Source organism: Trifolium pratense, linkage group LG1 (genome assembly GCF_020283565.1).
Source record: "Trifolium pratense cultivar HEN17-A07 linkage group LG1, ARS_RC_1.1, whole genome shotgun sequence".
Lineage (NCBI taxonomy): Eukaryota > Viridiplantae > Streptophyta > Magnoliopsida > Fabales > Fabaceae > Trifolium > Trifolium pratense.
In genome coordinates this window covers 18,290,504-18,307,848 of record NC_060059.1, presented here as the reverse complement: position 1 = coordinate 18,307,848, position 17,345 = coordinate 18,290,504, and the positions used below count along the sequence as shown (strand labels likewise).

General features: G+C 30.9%; 1 protein-coding gene across 1 annotated transcript; it reads left to right on the top strand.

The window, feature by feature from the left end:
* Positions 1-10,455: 10,455 nt before the first annotated feature.
* LOC123889583 (ethylene-responsive transcription factor ERF096-like) lies at positions 10,456-10,860 on the top strand. Its single transcript, XM_045938986.1, has one exon. The coding sequence runs from the start codon at positions 10,456-10,458 to the stop codon at positions 10,858-10,860; it is 405 nt and encodes a 134-aa protein (XP_045794942.1).
* The last annotated feature ends 6,485 nt before the right edge of the window (positions 10,861-17,345 follow it).

The window sequence follows — 17,345 nt, the reverse complement described above, 5'->3', positions numbered from 1 at the left end:
CCAAAATGCATTAGTCAATTGTATGTGATTATTCATGTTCTAGAATGATCTAGAATAATGATGAATCATTGATTAGTTTGTTAGCTATATATATTGACATTGAGTGCATGTAATAATCAAAAAAAATGAACGAAGAAGTTAGTTATTGTAGCTTAGTGTAGTTTGTTACTAGTTTTTAAAAATTATCTCTTCAAGTCATGAACAACCAAAAAGTTGTTCATAACAGCATGGGACGAACAGTTTGAAACTTTCGAAGCCAACGTTACGAATCTATGCAATTTCATATTGTCCGTAACGAACCTCTGCAATTGTTTTTAAAATTAAATGGTTCGGAACTTGCCTTCTGAAATCATGTTTTTTATGCGTGAAAGATGCTCAACAAGCAAGTGATACCCAGTCATTAGTTTATTTAACATGATTTCGGATTGTAGGTTACAAATCTATGCAACTTCGGATTGTAACTTCCAAACCCTTTATAAGGGCAAAATCGTCAAATTGGGAGGGCCTGAGAGTAATATAAGGGGGCTAAAGACTAACATCATTTAATTAAAACAAAACTTAAACTATTACAATTTAAATTAAAAGAACTAAGAATCATTACAATTAACCTGAGAGATTTGTTTCCTAAATTTGGGGTAGGGATTATGTTTATTAAGTATGTAAAATGTTTAATATCACAAGACTAAAAAGTTTTAGGCAACTTTGCTTGAAAATGTAAGGCTCTACAACCTTTAATAAATGTTGATGTTTTCCTTTTACTCTTCCATTTTGTTCCGGAGACTCACCACAGGTAGTTTGATTAATTATACCTTTTGATGAATAAAACTGAGGGATAGAAAACTCAATTCCATAATTATTTTTTTTTATAAGCACTCAATTCCATAATTAGTTCTAACAATTTTTACTTTGGAATTGTGTTCAGTTTCAATGAGTTTTATAAAATTAATGAGATTTTGTCTAGCTTCATATTTTTTTTTTTTTTGACTAAGTCTATCTTCATATTTATGTTTCATTAAAATGGTCCTAATGAACCTACTATAATCATCAACAATAATTAAAAAATAAGAATGACCATGTAAAGATTTTGTGATAAGGATTTTTCTTGTGCCTAGTAAAATGGCAAACATCACATACACCTTTATTATCAACATGTAAGGAAACTGAGAATGACGTAAGGTCATTCTAATTATGGATAGGTGACCTAGTCTAAAATGCCAAATGACTTGTGATAAGCTCGTAAGTGCGCGAATATATCGTCACAATAATTAAAATATCCACAGACCAATATGCTTCATTGTAACAGAGTTAGAAGAAGTATACCAACTAAAATATTGAGCCGAAAACCTTGATACGACCCGTTAAAATTTTGCGGTTAAACGGACCGACACAATAAATCTGACTCGTTTCAAGACCAGTCTACATTTCACTGTTATATCACTTGTGTCGTTTGATATATTTGTTTCAAAAATATTAATCACATTTTTTGAATAAAAAATATTATTTTTTTAATAAATATTTGATCGGATCTATATATAAAATTACATTTTATACCGACACATTCCACTTAACTCCAATATTGATATCAAAATACATTTTGACGCATTATAATATATCAACCTTGACCTTTTTTTTTTTTAATCAGCAAATATTATTAAAGCTTATTCTGGAACAAGGAGTTACTAGTAGCAGCAAAAAATGAAAGAAATATTACAAGACCCGAAACCAACAAGGCAAAGCCTACCTCCACTACAACAAAAAGGACAAACGGGTGTGGTTATGGGGGAATGGATTCTCTCAAGTGTAATTTACACTTGAGAGAATAAAGTGTGGTTTGTTACCATTAATAAGAGAGAGAAACATATAAAAATTTAGAGAAAATGAATTTAGATGGTGTTAGATTACACTTTATTCTCTCAAGTGTAAATCACACTTGAGAGAATCCATTCCCGTCAGGGACGGACTGGAGGGGGGGCGAGCAGGGGCTCCAACCCCTCCCTAAATATAAGTTGTTAAGTTGGGCATATGTGTATGTATATCCTATAAGTGAATGGAGAGAGTGAGTGTTTTAGTTGTTGTCTTTTTGTGTACTAGTGGTTCAAATAGATGATCATGGCAAAAGTTAATATGCATAAGTCTTTTCTTATGTATGGTGCATAAGTCATTCACAGCCATCAGATGATTTTACACATGTAATAATCATAACCGAAGAACTTTCTATTTTTGCTTGCTCAATTTCGGCCACATTTTACATGCGATTCGATCACCGATTTCGAAAACTAATACCGGAAACATTCATAAAATCGAACGACGATCAAAACGGTATAAAGAACGTCGAGTTTCGTTGATTATTGAAGGAGAACGAACCGGGTCGACGAACCGGGTCGTCGTGACCCGTTTCTGCAGAAAATGGGTGAGGAAGATGATGAACAGTGACGCGCGTCCACGCCCACTCTCACTGGCGGCGCGTGGGGGCGCGTGCGGTGCCAAGGAGACTCCAAATTTTTTTATTATTTTTACCTAAAATAGTAAATAATTTTCTGAGAATTTTGGGACAAGTTTGCTATTTTTCTGAGACGTGGAACTATTTTTAGTTAATTAAATGAGGTAAATATGCTTTTATAAATATAAGATATTAATAAAATTTTCCCAAAATTTTATTTAGGGTATTTAGAATTATTTGGAACGGTTGGGGATACCTCACTCTCTTCGGTTTTATATCGTCTTAAAAATTTAAATTTATTTCATAATTTTTATTAAGGGTTAAATATGTTTTTGGAGAATAACTCGTTGAAACCATTTCAGAGCAAAAATGGTTTCATACTGTTATACACTGAAACCATTAGTCTAATTAAATGGTTTCATGACGTTATACACCGAAACCATTATTATAGTTAAATGGTTTTATATGAGCATTAGTGTCAAGATGTTATACACTGAAACAATTAGTCTTGTTAATTGTAGGCATGGCAATGGGTACCCGCGGGTACGGTTTTTACCTTCCCTGTTCCCCATACCCGAATCATTGATAAATACCTGTTCCCCGCCCATTACCCGATGGGGATAAAAAATTGAACCCAATCCCCGTCCCAAATGGGTTCGGGTATACCCAAATGGGTTCGGGTATCCCCGAACCTTGCCCTGCCCTGCTGAACCTTACCCGAACCCAAAATTTTCCTAAACGCTGACATACATACAATACAAAAAATTTCAAATAATAAAGTACAAACCAAAATTTCAATGCATTAAACATACAAATGAAATGGTATTCCAAAATATCAAACCAAAATTATCAAAACCATAAAATAGTACCGGTACAAACCAATATTCCAAAATATAGTAATTTTATATAAACGGGCGGGTTCGGGGACGGTTTCGGGGTGGGTACCAATATCTCCGTTACCCGCCCCATCCCCATGTTTTGAAATCGGGGAAAATCCAAACCCGAACCCAAACCCAGTCAAATCGGTTTTTCCCCGTCAAACTCGGGGTGGGTTCGGGCGGGTACCCGCGGGTACGGATTCTGTTGCCATGCCTAGTTAATTGGTTTCAAGATGTTATACACTGAAACCATTTGTCTAGTTAAATGGTTTGATACTGTTATACACTGAAACCATTATTATAGTTAAATGGTTTTATATGAGCATTAGTGCCAAGATGTTATACATTGAAACCATTAGTCCTTTTAATTGGTTTCAAGATGTTATACACTGAAACCATTTGTCTATTTAAATGGTTTCATACTGTTATACACTGAAACCATTATTCTAGTTAAATGGTTTCATAGCGTTATACACTGAAACTATTAGTCTTGTTATTTGGTTTCAAGATGTTATACACTGAAACCATTAGTCTAGTTAAATGGTTTCATAGCGTTATACACTAAAACCATTATTTTAGTTAAATGGTTTCATATGGGCATTAGTGCCAAGATGTTATACACTGAAACCATTGTTATTAAGTAAAACATCACATAACCATTTTACAAAACCATGCTACATAAAGCAAAAAATCATATAAAGCAATTAGGGTTAGTTTAGTTGAAAAAAATTTGGATAGTATGCGTGAGATATTGGATTCGATCATTTTTTTATTGTAAAGAAAAATCGATATATATATATATATATATATATATATATATATATATATATATATAATGTATGAAATTTTATTTATATTGTGATTATGATTGATAAAACTTAAAATTAAATTGTATGTTTGACAAGTATGCTTTATATATACATGAACCATTCGTTATTATGTTGGGCTTCGAGGGGGTGTATGACGAAAATTAATTAAAAATGGATTTTTATAATATATACTTCAAAGGAACAAAAATTATTATTTAATTGGAAACGGGGGGCGCGCTAGAAATTTGGGGGTGGGGTGCGCTAGAAGTTTGGAGGAGGGAAAAAAATTGGGGTCGCGCTAGAAATCTAGGGGAGGGAAAAAAAATTGGGGGGCTCACAAGAAATCTAGGAGGAAAAGGAAAAAAAAAACTGGGGGGTGCGCTAAGCAAAAGGGGGGCGCGCGAGTAATGGATTGCCTAATTTTGGGCTCTGGCTGACCTTTGGTTGACTTTTGGTGTAGGAAGCAAATATGGTGGGTGTAGGAAGCAAATATGGGGGCTCACAAGAAATTTATGGGTTGCTAATGACACATCCTATTTCCTAGCTATTTCTTTTTATACAATATCTAATCTAATACTATATGTTTGTCTATTCTATTTTAGAGATTTGCTAATAATAATGAATTTAAAGATAGAAATTTTGTATTTATAAGAGCATTTTTTTTGTAATTTTAAGAAATTGATTACACGATTTTTTAGTCAAAATTACCATATCCGACTTTTAACATGTTAGCATTTTCCTTTATTTTATCACAAAATTTTATTTTGTTTTAGGTGCTACAATGTTTGTAAAAAAAACTATAGTAATTTTATTTTATATGTATTGTTTGTTATTAAAAAAAAAATGGCCCATTCGGCCCCCCGTCTCATTGATTTCTAGATCCCTCCCTGATTCCCGTGGTTATGGTGCATAAGTCAAAACTTATGCAACATGCATAAACTTGCTTCCTACACCCAGCATATTTGTTTCCTACACCAAAAGCCAGCCCAAAACCAAAATTAGGCAATTCATTACTCGCGCGCCCCCCATATACTACCACATTACTTGCGCGCCCCCCATTTGCTTAGCGCACCCCTCAGTTTTTTTTCCTTTTTCTCCCTAAATTTCTTGTGAGCCCCCCAAATTTTTTATATTATAAGAATCCATTTTTAATTAATTTTCTTCATACACCCCCTTGAAGCCCAAAATAATAATCAATGGTTCAAGTATATATAAAGCATACTTGTCAAACATACAATTTAATTTTAAGTTTTATCAATCATAATCACAATATAAATAAAATCTCATACATTAATTACATATATATATATGGATTTTTTTCTTTACAATAAAAAAATGATCGAATCCAATATCTCATGCATACTATCCAAATTGTTCTCAACTAAACTAACCCTAATTGCTTTATATGATTTTTTGCTTTATGTAGCATGATTTTGTAAGATGGTCATGTGATGTTTTACTTAATAACAATGGTTTCAATGTATAACATCTTGGCACTAATGCTCATATGAAACCATTTAACTAAAATAATGGTTTCAGTGTATAACGCTATGAAACCATTTAACTAGACTAATGGTTTCAGTGTATAACATCTTGAAACCAAATAACAAGACTAATAGTTTCAGTGTATAACGCTATGAAACCATTTAACTAGAATAATGGTTTCAGTGTATAAAGCTATGAAACCTTTTAACTAGACTAATGGTTTCGGTGTATAACAGTATGAAACCATTTAACTAGACAAATGGTTTCAGTGTATAATATCGTGAAACCAATTAACAAGACTAATGGTTTCAGTATATAACCAAAATAAGCAAAATAAACAGTTGGAAAAGCTTCAGGACATGATTTGGAACATGAATCAATTCGAAACTTACTTAGTTTGCCTTTAAATCGAGCTAACCAGATAAGTTTTCTCTTAACTATTTTTGAACTTTGGGTATGCTTTTCTATTGGTTTTTCTTCGTGTTTCTTGGTATATTTCGATTTCTGGAAGTGTTTGGAAGCTTTTGGATGAAAGAAATTAAAGGTTTATGGTGTTTGAATGACTTTCAATTTTTCACAAAAATGGTGAAAAAAAATAGTCTTGTTAAATGGTTTCAATATGTTATACACTAAAACAATTAGTCTTTTAAATGGTTTCCGTTTTGTTAACCCATTAATATTGTTAAACAGTTTCAGTTTTGTAACCCATTAATATTGACTAATGTTATACACTGAAACCATTAGTCTTGTTAAATGGTTTCAATAAGTTATACACTGAAACCATTAGTCTTGTTAAATGGTTTCAGTTTTGTTAACCCGTTAATATTGACTAATGTTATACACTGAAACCATTAATCTTGTTAAATGGTTTCAATAAGTTATACACTGAAACCATTAGTCTTTTAAATGGTTTCCGTTTTGTTAACGCATTAATATTGTTAAACGGTTTCAGTTTTGTTAACCCATTAATATTGACTAATGTTATACACTGAAACCATTAGTCTTGTTAAATTGTTTCAATAAGTTATACACTGAAATCATTAGTCTTGTTAAATGGTTTCAGTTTTGTTAACCCATTAATATCGACTAATGTTATACACTGAAATCATTAATCTTGTTAAATGGTTTCAATAAGTTATACACTGAAATTATTAGTCTTGTTAAACGGTTTCAGTTTTGTTAACCCATTAATATTGACTAATGTTATATACTGAAACCATTAGTCTTGTTAAATGGTTTCAATATGTTAATTCATTAATATTGACTATGAGGGTAAAATAGATTTTTTGAATCCTTAAATTTCAGCAACAAGAGATGCTTCTTGCCATGTTTCCCTGGACTCAAGTGCTTATAAAAGCACTTGTTCATAAAAGCACTTGCTCAAGTGCTTCTTGCCATGTTAATTCATAAAAGCACTTGTTCAAGTAAGCACTTATTTGATTAAGCTAAAAATAAAAACATAAAAATTAAGCAAGTAGAGGGGGTGCAGAACGTAAGTCAGGGGAGTGCAGAAAACAAATACAGAAGTTCAGGCCCAAGCCCGTCCATTTTCAAAAAAAAAAAGTAGAAAGGAAGAAACGATTCAGTGCGGCGCCATTCCATGGCGCGTGATACAGATCTCAGATGTCGGCCTTCTGATCCATCCGATGGCTAGGATTTAACAAATCAAAATAAATCTGAGCCTTTGGATCGTTTTATAATAATCTAACGGTCATGACTTAAAATTGGAGGGAGCCAATGACGCGTCGCCACGTCATCGTCTTCAACCTCCACCTTCTTCTTCCTCATGAAGAACATGAAGGGAAGCCATGAAAGCTTCAAAAAACCTTCACGACCACAACAACAACAACACTAAATCTCAATCGAAAATTACGAGTGGGTATACCATATTACTCGAAATTTAACGCTGATCATGAATCCATGCTTAGATTTCACAGTGGAGGTATAGATTTTAAAAAACGATTCAATCTTTAAAACCTAAAAAAATTGAAAACACTTATTTGAGCGAAATAAGCAAAATAAACGGTTGGAAAAGCTTGAGGACATGATTTGGAACATGAATCTATTCGAAACTTACTTAGTTTGACTTTTAATTCGAAACTTACTTACTTAGTTTGAGATTTTGAGATGATAACACGTGTCATCAAAATATCTATGATCGGATGGTTGTGATTAACTTATGCACCGTACATAAGATTGACCTTATGCATATTAACTTGTGCCAGGACAAACATATAAAGGCTTACAAAAACTTCACCCTAAACAAAACAAAACTGGCAGGCAGCCTAAAAAACACAAAGGCAACACCAACAGAAAAACCTTGACTTATGTTCGTTTGAATTAACTTATTTTTGAATTTATAAAAAATAGTTTATGCAAATAAATAAATTTGTATGTTAATTTATAAATTTTAGTTAGTAAAAATTGCATCTTCATAAGCTATTATTTCATAAAATATGATGACAAACTTAGAGATAATACATAAAAACTTATTTATCTATATATATGCTATATATAAAGAGAATACATGAGTTTTGGTGTGGACTTTTCATAATATTAACAATATCCTTGATTTTTTAATAGCAACAATAATCTTTTATTAACAAGCCGAGCCCTTAGATTTAATTTTGATCAAATAAATAATATATTTTAATAAATTTGGATGGCTAAGATTAACCTGCAGTCAAAAACTGACTGCAGGGAATCCATTTCCTAACATAAGACACATTTTTTTTAACAACATAAAAATCTTTTATTAACAAACTCATCATAACATAAGATATATCTATTTTTTTAACATAAGTTAGACACAGGCAGTAGTGGAGCTAGGGGTGGCATGGCTGGGCCATGGCCCAACCCAAATAAAAAGGAAATTACTAATATGCCCTAGGAATTTTAATAAAATTATAAGTTATGCTATATATATTTATTGGCGTGTTACATTGCAAACTTAAAGAAGCACCCTAGTGGCTAAAGAGATTACTATGATCCAAGGGGTAGTTTGTTCGACCCCTTCTAATTTTATTTTTTGCATTTTTCCTGTTTTATTTTTTAAAAATAAATCAATTTTAACAAGCACAATAGGGGATTTGAACATGAGACCTGTAGGAGAGAACACTTAAATTATTACACTTGATCTTAAATAAAAAAAAAAATAACATCATTTTTATGAATCACAAAATTATTTACCAACTACACAATTTCATTGGTTTTAAACATTTTGTACTAATATAAAAACATGAGACCTTTACGAGTATAACACTTAAATTATTACACTTGATCTTAAAAAAAAAAATCAACATAACTTTTATGAATCAAAAAATCATTTACCAACTACACAATTTCATTGTTTATAAACATTGTATTAATATAAGAACATTCTTATGACTTCACTCCTTCCCGTTCACCTTAGCCACCAAGTTATCTTTATAACTCTCAAATCATAATCATTTTCAATTAAGAACAATCATATGATAAATCATATAATTTTTTTTATCATCAACTTTCTGCAAGTATTTGTTCAAAGTTAATTGTTAATGATTTCAAGTCACTTAGTACACATAGAGACTATAGTATTATTTTAAGGTATTTAATTAAATATTTTGATGATGTGCTTATTATAACTTAAATTTTTGTAGACAATATAATTTTCGTTTTATAATTTTTTTAGTTGCCCACCCCAACATATTTTCCTGGCTTCGCCACTGGACACAGGTGACGCCTGCCAGACTCGCTAGGTTATATAATTTTTTTTTGACAAGACGCTAGTTTATATAAATTATTTTGCATTATTAAACTCAAAAATAAACCATTATAAACCGTTATTTCTGCAAGTGTGCAACGCATATTGGATTTCATTTTTTTTTTTTTTTGACAAAGCATATTGGATTTCATTAGTGTGTACATATCGGTACTCTTTAATTAATATCTCCGTAGTCTCGTTTTTCGTCATTGAAAATTTGAAAATCTCATTCTGATTCTTGCACACGATTAAGTAGAATCATATTCATGAAGACAATCAAACCTTAATTAAGATCACCACCCTTATTATATGTCATTTGCTTGAACAAGCTAGGTTCTTTTCTAGAAAAAAGTTAAGCTAGTTCTAGAAACCATAAATAGAAATTTTTTAAATCTTAGTGGAGGATAATATATTTGTATCATACGAAATATACTATTTTATACTAATGTGGGATCATTGGAATATTAAATATTGATTACTTAAGTAGAAAAAGAAAAGAAAAGAAAAGCAAACTAACTTCACGATATGACTCACGATGGTTATGTTTGACATTTTCAACCACCACTAATTAGCGGCGGAGACATAAAATTATGGAGTCTGGACAAAATTTCATCTGTAAAATAATATATAAATATTGTAATAAAAAATGTCAGTTTTGCCATAAACTAACCTATAAACATCTGAATTTTAAACAAAAAATCTCAATTTTATCCTAAACTAACCCATAAAAATGCAAAAAAAATTTGCCACAAATATTTCTATCTTTTCAAAATAATAACGACTTGGAAAAGACACACTTCAAAGTGAGGTCAAAATGGTAAACATAGAAGTGTATTTGAAAGCTTTGCAAAGCCACCATGTTGACCATCCCAATACAATGAACAAAACTTTTCAATATCGTCAATTGTTTTTCAGTTTAGAACCTTCTTATGATCAGCACGTGCCATTGATACTCACGTGATCAACTATTAAGATTGTGACTCTGATTCCATTTTTTCAACAACATATAAATTCAATCGAGTCCAAACATTATAACCATGCATGCAAAACAACAAAAAATAAATAAAAAAACCAATTAACCAAAGTAAATTAAGCTATACCATGAGTGAAGATGGCGGACATGTCCGGTACCGAGGCGTTCGTTGCCGGCCATGGGGGAAGTTTGCGGCCGAGATTCGCGACTCTAATAGGCAAGGTCAGAGAGTTTGGCTTGGAACTTTCAACACTGCAGAGGAAGCGGCTAGAGCATATGATAGAGCTGCTTACAATATGAGAGGTTCATTTGCAATCCTTAATTTTCCAAATGAATACAATATGCCAACCCGTGCCGGTTCTGGCGCCACTTCTGCTTCATCTTCATCTTCTTCTTCTTCTTCTTCTTCTTCTTCTTCAAGGAATACAAATGTGGAAGGAAGAGGAAGACAAGTGTTTGAGATTGAGTATTTGGATGATAAGTTGTTGGAAGAGCTTCTTGATTTTGAAGAGAAAAGAAATAAAGGACCCTGAAATCTAATGTACTAGCTATTATTACTATATATTATCATAATTAACGCTACTCATGAAGATAATGTTGCTAGCTAGTTTTACAAACTAGTAATTATGAATGTGTGTGTGTAATTCACCTAGTTGATATGGTGATGCGTCTATGATCACAACTAATTAAGTTTTTGAATATTGGTGCAAATTAATATTCATGTGATATTTAACTATTAAGAGTGGATTCATTCAAGTAGTTATAAAGGCTTGTTTAATTTGCATCTGTCATAGTTAATCGATTGATTAAAATTCGTGTTTATGGATCAAACATTGTCCTCCTCTCCAATCAGGGTCGGCCCAAGCATAAGGCAGCTGAAGCCGTAGCTTTAGGCCTCCCAAAAAATAAATTTTTTTAAAGCTCATTAAGCCTCCAAATAAAAGCGACTTTATAATTTATAGGCCTCAAATCGTAACATGATAAGGTTAGTGCGTAGCTCACTTAATTGGCATTCAATGCAGCGAATGGAGGCTCAAATGATGTTTAGAATGTGCGGTCGCGCAGAGCCATATTTTCAGGAGCACCAAGTTTTTGGACTCTATACTTTATCGAGGCTCAAATCTATCTATATGTATGCGAGGATACTTGCGTGGTTTATGAAAAAGTAGAATAACAAGTTCATACTTCACACAGGACGTTTAACATCTTTGAGACGAACCTGATACTCTATATGCTGTTAGACTTTGTTTTTCCTGCAGTGTAAGTTTGCGTCCATTTCTCAAAAAATGTTGTGCCAATAAACATGTGCTTCTTATTCAACTTTGTTTATGATGAAATTTTAATTGAAATAAATAAATAATACTTACAATTATTACTAGTAGAATATAAAAAAGTATAAGCTATCCTACTTTTAAATTTTAATTAAACATGTGCTGAACTGCTGATAAACATTTTGCCACTCTAATAGACATTAATTAATTCTAATCTATCATTTATATTTTATAGCTATTATGAAAGAGAAATGTTATGGTAACAACTTGGTAGACAACTTTTTAGACAACTTTAGCTATGGTTCTTTGAATATTGTATAATATAAACTAGTGTATAAATGAATAGTAGCTAATATTGTCTAAGAAGTTGTCTACCAAGTTGTTACAATAACATTTCTCATTATGAAAACTCGTATTAGTACAAACTCATATTAGGGGGTGCTAAAAAGAAGAGGGCCTGCCTAAACATAAACATATGGCAGCCTAAGCCCTAGTTTTAGGTGTCACCAAAAACCAATTTTTTTTGAAAGCCCATTAGTCCTCTAAATATATTATTTTTACTTTGGTGATATATAGGTCTCATGCCAAAAAATAACAGACATGTCTTAGGTTCAACTCACTACTCTTAAAAAAAGCGGCCAATTATATTTTATTTCTTTGTTTTTTGTTGACTTGGATTTTTATTTTATTTATGAAAAACATCCTTTACTATTTTTATTTGTTTTACGGCCTCATTTTAAAGGATTGCTACGGAGAATTGGATGGGAAGTTTTGCGAAGAACATGGGTGGCTCAACTAGCACTTATATGCCGGAGTTATGGGGTGTGTGTGAAGGTCTTTGTCTGGTGTATAGATGAGGTTTCACTAACATTGAATTGCAAATAGTGCTGGACAAGAATATGTTAAGTCCAAAGTCTGTTTTGTTTTTACTTGAAATTCTGCACACTAAAATAAAATAATTAGTGTACAAAATTGTTCTCAATACTTTGCTATCATCAAAATTTAAGGATTATAATTTGTAGAACCAAACCTGTTACAACGGAGAGTAGATTTATCAATTGACCCCATCATTTAAAAGAAGAAATAGCTCTTTGAGATGTTCTATGAACGCCCTTTCTTGGAGTAGGATTAAAGCTCATGATTCTCATACTTCTTTGTTTTTGGACAGCGAATCGCCTTCTGACATGGGGAAGAAATGCTCGTATGAACCTGATACTATATATGTTTTTTTTTTTTTTTGTATAATCCTGATACTATATATGTTGTTAGACTTTGTTTTCCTGCAGATTAGATAATGCAAATTCGCGTCCATTTCTCAAAAAACATTGTTCCAACAACCATGTGCTGCTTATTCAACTTTGTTTATGATGAAATTTTAATCGAAATAAATAATACTAACAATTATTACTGAATACAAAAAAAATATAAGCTATCCTAATTTTAAATTTTAATTAAACATGTGCTGATAAACATTTTGCCACTCTAATAGAGATTAATTGTTTCAAAATCTATCATTTAGATTTTATAGCTATTATGAAAACTCGTAATATTACAAGAACTCCTATTAGGGGATCTAAAAAGAACATGGCCTATCTTAGCCCAAACTCTAGCTTTAGGCTCACCAAAACCCAATTTTTTTGAAAACCCATTAGGCCTCTAAATTATTTTTACTTTGGTGATATATATATATATATATATATATATATATATATATATAGGTCTCATGTCAAAATATAACAAACATATTATACATCCCACCCTTGTATTTCTTTTCCATTCCTCGATTTTTGCCCTTGAATAAATATTTCGGAACGTGTTTTTCAAAAAAAAATTGCCTTGGAAAAAAATTTTGGAATATGTTTTCAGAATTTGAATTAGCAAAACTTCAGAAAGCCCGTTCCGAAGTTTTTATACAAGGGTAAAAATGGAAAAATAAGGGGTAGAAAAGAAACACGAGGATGGGAAAAGAAAAATTCTTATACGGCCCAGTTGACACTAATGCATTAGAATTGAGGTCATGGAGATGTCTTAGGTTCAACTCACTACTCTAATAAAAAAGTGGCCCATTATTTTACTTGAATTGCAAATAGTGTTGGATCAGAATCTGTTAAGTCCAGAGTCTGTTTTGTTTTTACTTGAAATTCTGCACACTTAATAAAACAATTAGTGTACAAAATTATTCTCAATACTTTACTATATCATCAAAACTTAAAGATCATAATTTGTAGAACCAAACTTGTTACAACAGAAAGTGGATTTATCAATTGACCTGACCCCATCCTTTAGAAGAAGAAATAGCTCTTTGAGATGTTCTATGAACTCTCTTTCTCGGAGAGAAAAGCAATATGGAAGTTCGAAGAATTAAGTAGGATTAAAGCTCATGATTCTCGTACTTCTTATGTGTTTTTGGACAGCGTATCGCCTTCTGGCATGGAAAAAAATGCCCTCAAGTGTTGGTGATGGTGATTTCAGCAAGTGTACAGAATCGTACGAGTAGTAAAATAAAATTGTAAAATCGAGTGTCGAACTCAATGATTGCGTTATATTGTTGAATTATATTTTTGTAACTTAATTGAACAAAAGGTTCTGGATTGATTGATTGCAACGATGAAATTATAACAATGAAAATAAGCAAAACCGCAAGGATGAGTTTCATTCGACTATTCTTGTTCTCTAGTCTAAATTACATGAGTATTTTTGTTCTCTAGTATAAATTTAAATCGATAACGAAGAACAAGCAACGGAGATGAACGAATCGAAAACGAAGATGAAACCGGCGAACACCAAGCAGAAGATAACGACGAACACTATATGTGCTTATTATGACTTATGCACTATATGTGCTTATTTTGGTGGTGTTATGAATTAGTATGCACTATGTGCTTATTTTGGTGTTGTAATGACTTATGCACCAGATGTGCTTATTACTATCTAATGAATGATGCACTTTAAGTGTAGTAGTTACCAAGTGTACATTATGCACTTTATTCTGATTTTATTATCTTGTCAAGTAAGGTAGACCTTAGGACAAGGCAAATTCTTATCTACCCATTTTATTAAAATGGGCAACTCAGCCCATTTGAGTTGGCAAAATCTAAACCATCCATCTATCTTCTATTATTTCTATGTAATGAAAATACAAACTTTGTAAAACTAGTAAGTTAAAATAATGTAATTGCAAAACCACCCACAAAAAATTATCATTCCTGCAAATGAACTTTTTATTTTTTCATCTCTAAATTATTCTTTTCTTAATTTTCAGATAATTTTCGTTTTATTTTTTTTCAAAATTTCGAAACTTGTTATGCAACAAATTGAACTGAAATATTACAAAGCTCTTGCAGATCTTGATTTTTCGAATCTAATGCCACAAATTTTGTGTTTTTTCAACAACCATAGAGGGAGTAATCTAAGAAAAATCATTCCTTTTTATGGGGTTTGCAAAGTTCGCAAATTTTGCTTTAAATCTCATGTTTTGATGTTTAACACTTGATAATTTTGTGTTAAAATCGTTAGAGATTGAATTCTGGTTGAAACCCACAAAAAATCGGATAAAATGGTGATGGAAAACCGAAGATAATGATGCTGGAGCAACAACCCACGTTTTGACCCGGTTTCTGGTCTGGGTCGACCCACCAAAGGTTGAGGGTGACACTGTTCACGTGCGTGTAAACCCCACTCGCGGGTAGGGGAGAGTGAGAGAGAGTGTGATAGCTACGAGCGTCCGTTTTGTACGCCGTTTTTTGCGTTGCGTTTTATTTAATGAGCTTTATTTTCTGATATTTTTTTGAATTTTTTTAATGCATTACATTATTTTTATAAAATATAACAAATATATTAATTAATTAAAAATAGTTAAATAGTATTATTTGAATAAAATATGTTACAAATATAATATCATATATTATGAATTTTATGTTGATGCTCACTTCCCTTAATAGATATTCTATGATTATGTATGATTATAAATATGAATATAAAAATTCATTCTGTGAAAGTATACAAGAGTTTGATTAAAAGTAGAAACTAAAAGTTGTGATGAAAAAAATTTCATAGACCAAAAAGTGGGGAAAAAATCGCTAAGGATTAAAAACGAAATTATGAAAAACTATTGAGACTATTTACTTAATTAAATATTCTCACTCTCTATCAAGTGCAAATTTGCACTTTTTTTTTTAACGTAAATTTGCACATGTTAAAAAAATTAAAATAATATATTTATATTAGAACTTATGCATTTTATATTAAATGTATAACTTTTTAATAAATAATTGTTTTCGATGAGATTTGACACATAGTTAATACTACAAACTTTTCCAAGTCTTTTTTTTTTTGTCAACCCTCTAGTTTTGAGGGGATGGGGGTTCCGCCGTTCTGGTAATCTAGAGTTCAATCGCGAGTTGAGTACAACATGCTAAAAAATTATTCCCACTGAAAATCGAATTCGTATTCTTCAAAATAGTTTGTTTTAGTAAAAACTCATTAACCACTTTAATCGAGACATTTTTTCAAATTTTTATATATAAAATAAAGAAATATTATATTAGTATTAGTATTTTTATCATATTGCTCCGTTAACATTTGTTTTTGCAAATATAAATTAAACTGAGGTAAACTCATGGTGACTGCATAAAATACGATATCCATACCAGCTGAGGTAGATTCACGGTGACTGCATAAAAGTAATTTTATAATTTATATAATATAAAGAATCAAGATTCAATAAAAAAAAATTAACACTTAAATTTTGATAATCAGACTGTTCAATCTCATCGATTCAACATTTAAGTTTCTAATTAATTGTTAATTCTTGTTTAAAAAAAAATTTAATTGTTAATTCAAATTAACATTTTGGTAAAAACAAAGAAGTAGAAACAAATCCGGTTAGTTTTTAAAATAGAAATTAACAAAATTTCACAAAAAACTTGGTTTAACTCACAATCATGAGGGCCTGTTTGGTGCGCAGGATAGCATAGTGACATGATAAGATATAAAGCATGATAAGGATATGATAGGATAACAGCAGGATAACAGTTATACTCAGTTATCATATCCTGTGTTTGGTGCACACAGGATAACAAATATGATAACTATTATATTTTGTTTTTAATAGCTGATAATAATATGATAAGATATATAACATATTTAAATGACAAAATTACTCTTGAAAAACAATTTTTATTTTTTTAAAAAATTATTTTGTAATACTTTGAATTTTATAAATAAAAAATATAAATAAGTAATCAAATAACTTTATATAATTTCAAATAAAAATCATGAGAAAATAATCAAGTTTAATTTCAAATAAAATTACTATTGCAAAAGAATTATATTTAATTTTTTTATAAAATTTAAATTAATATCCCTATTTGTCAATTTTTTAATAATCATTTAACTTTAAAATATTGTAATTTTAGTAAAATTTTGATTTTTTAGAATATATAAATTACAAAATTATCCCTGTGAGAAAATCACATATATATTTAAAAATTAATTATTTTATTATTTATATTTTATTAATTTTATTTTATGTATTTTAAAATATATTTCATAAAATAAATCAGTAATTATTTTTTCTTATCCTATCCTGCTGGTAACCCAACTCAAATTCAGGATAAAAATTATAACTAGAGAGACATGATATGATAAGCTTCAGGATTAACTTATCATATCATGTTGTATCACCAAAAACTAGATTGCGGCATGATATGATACAGTTATCCTATCTGTCTCTTATCCTGTGCACC

Excerpts from the sequence above, each read along its gene's own strand:
- LOC123889583 (XM_045938986.1), top strand. The coding sequence starts at position 10,456 with ATGAGTGAAGATGGCGGACATGTCCGGTACCGAGGCGTTCGTTGCCGG.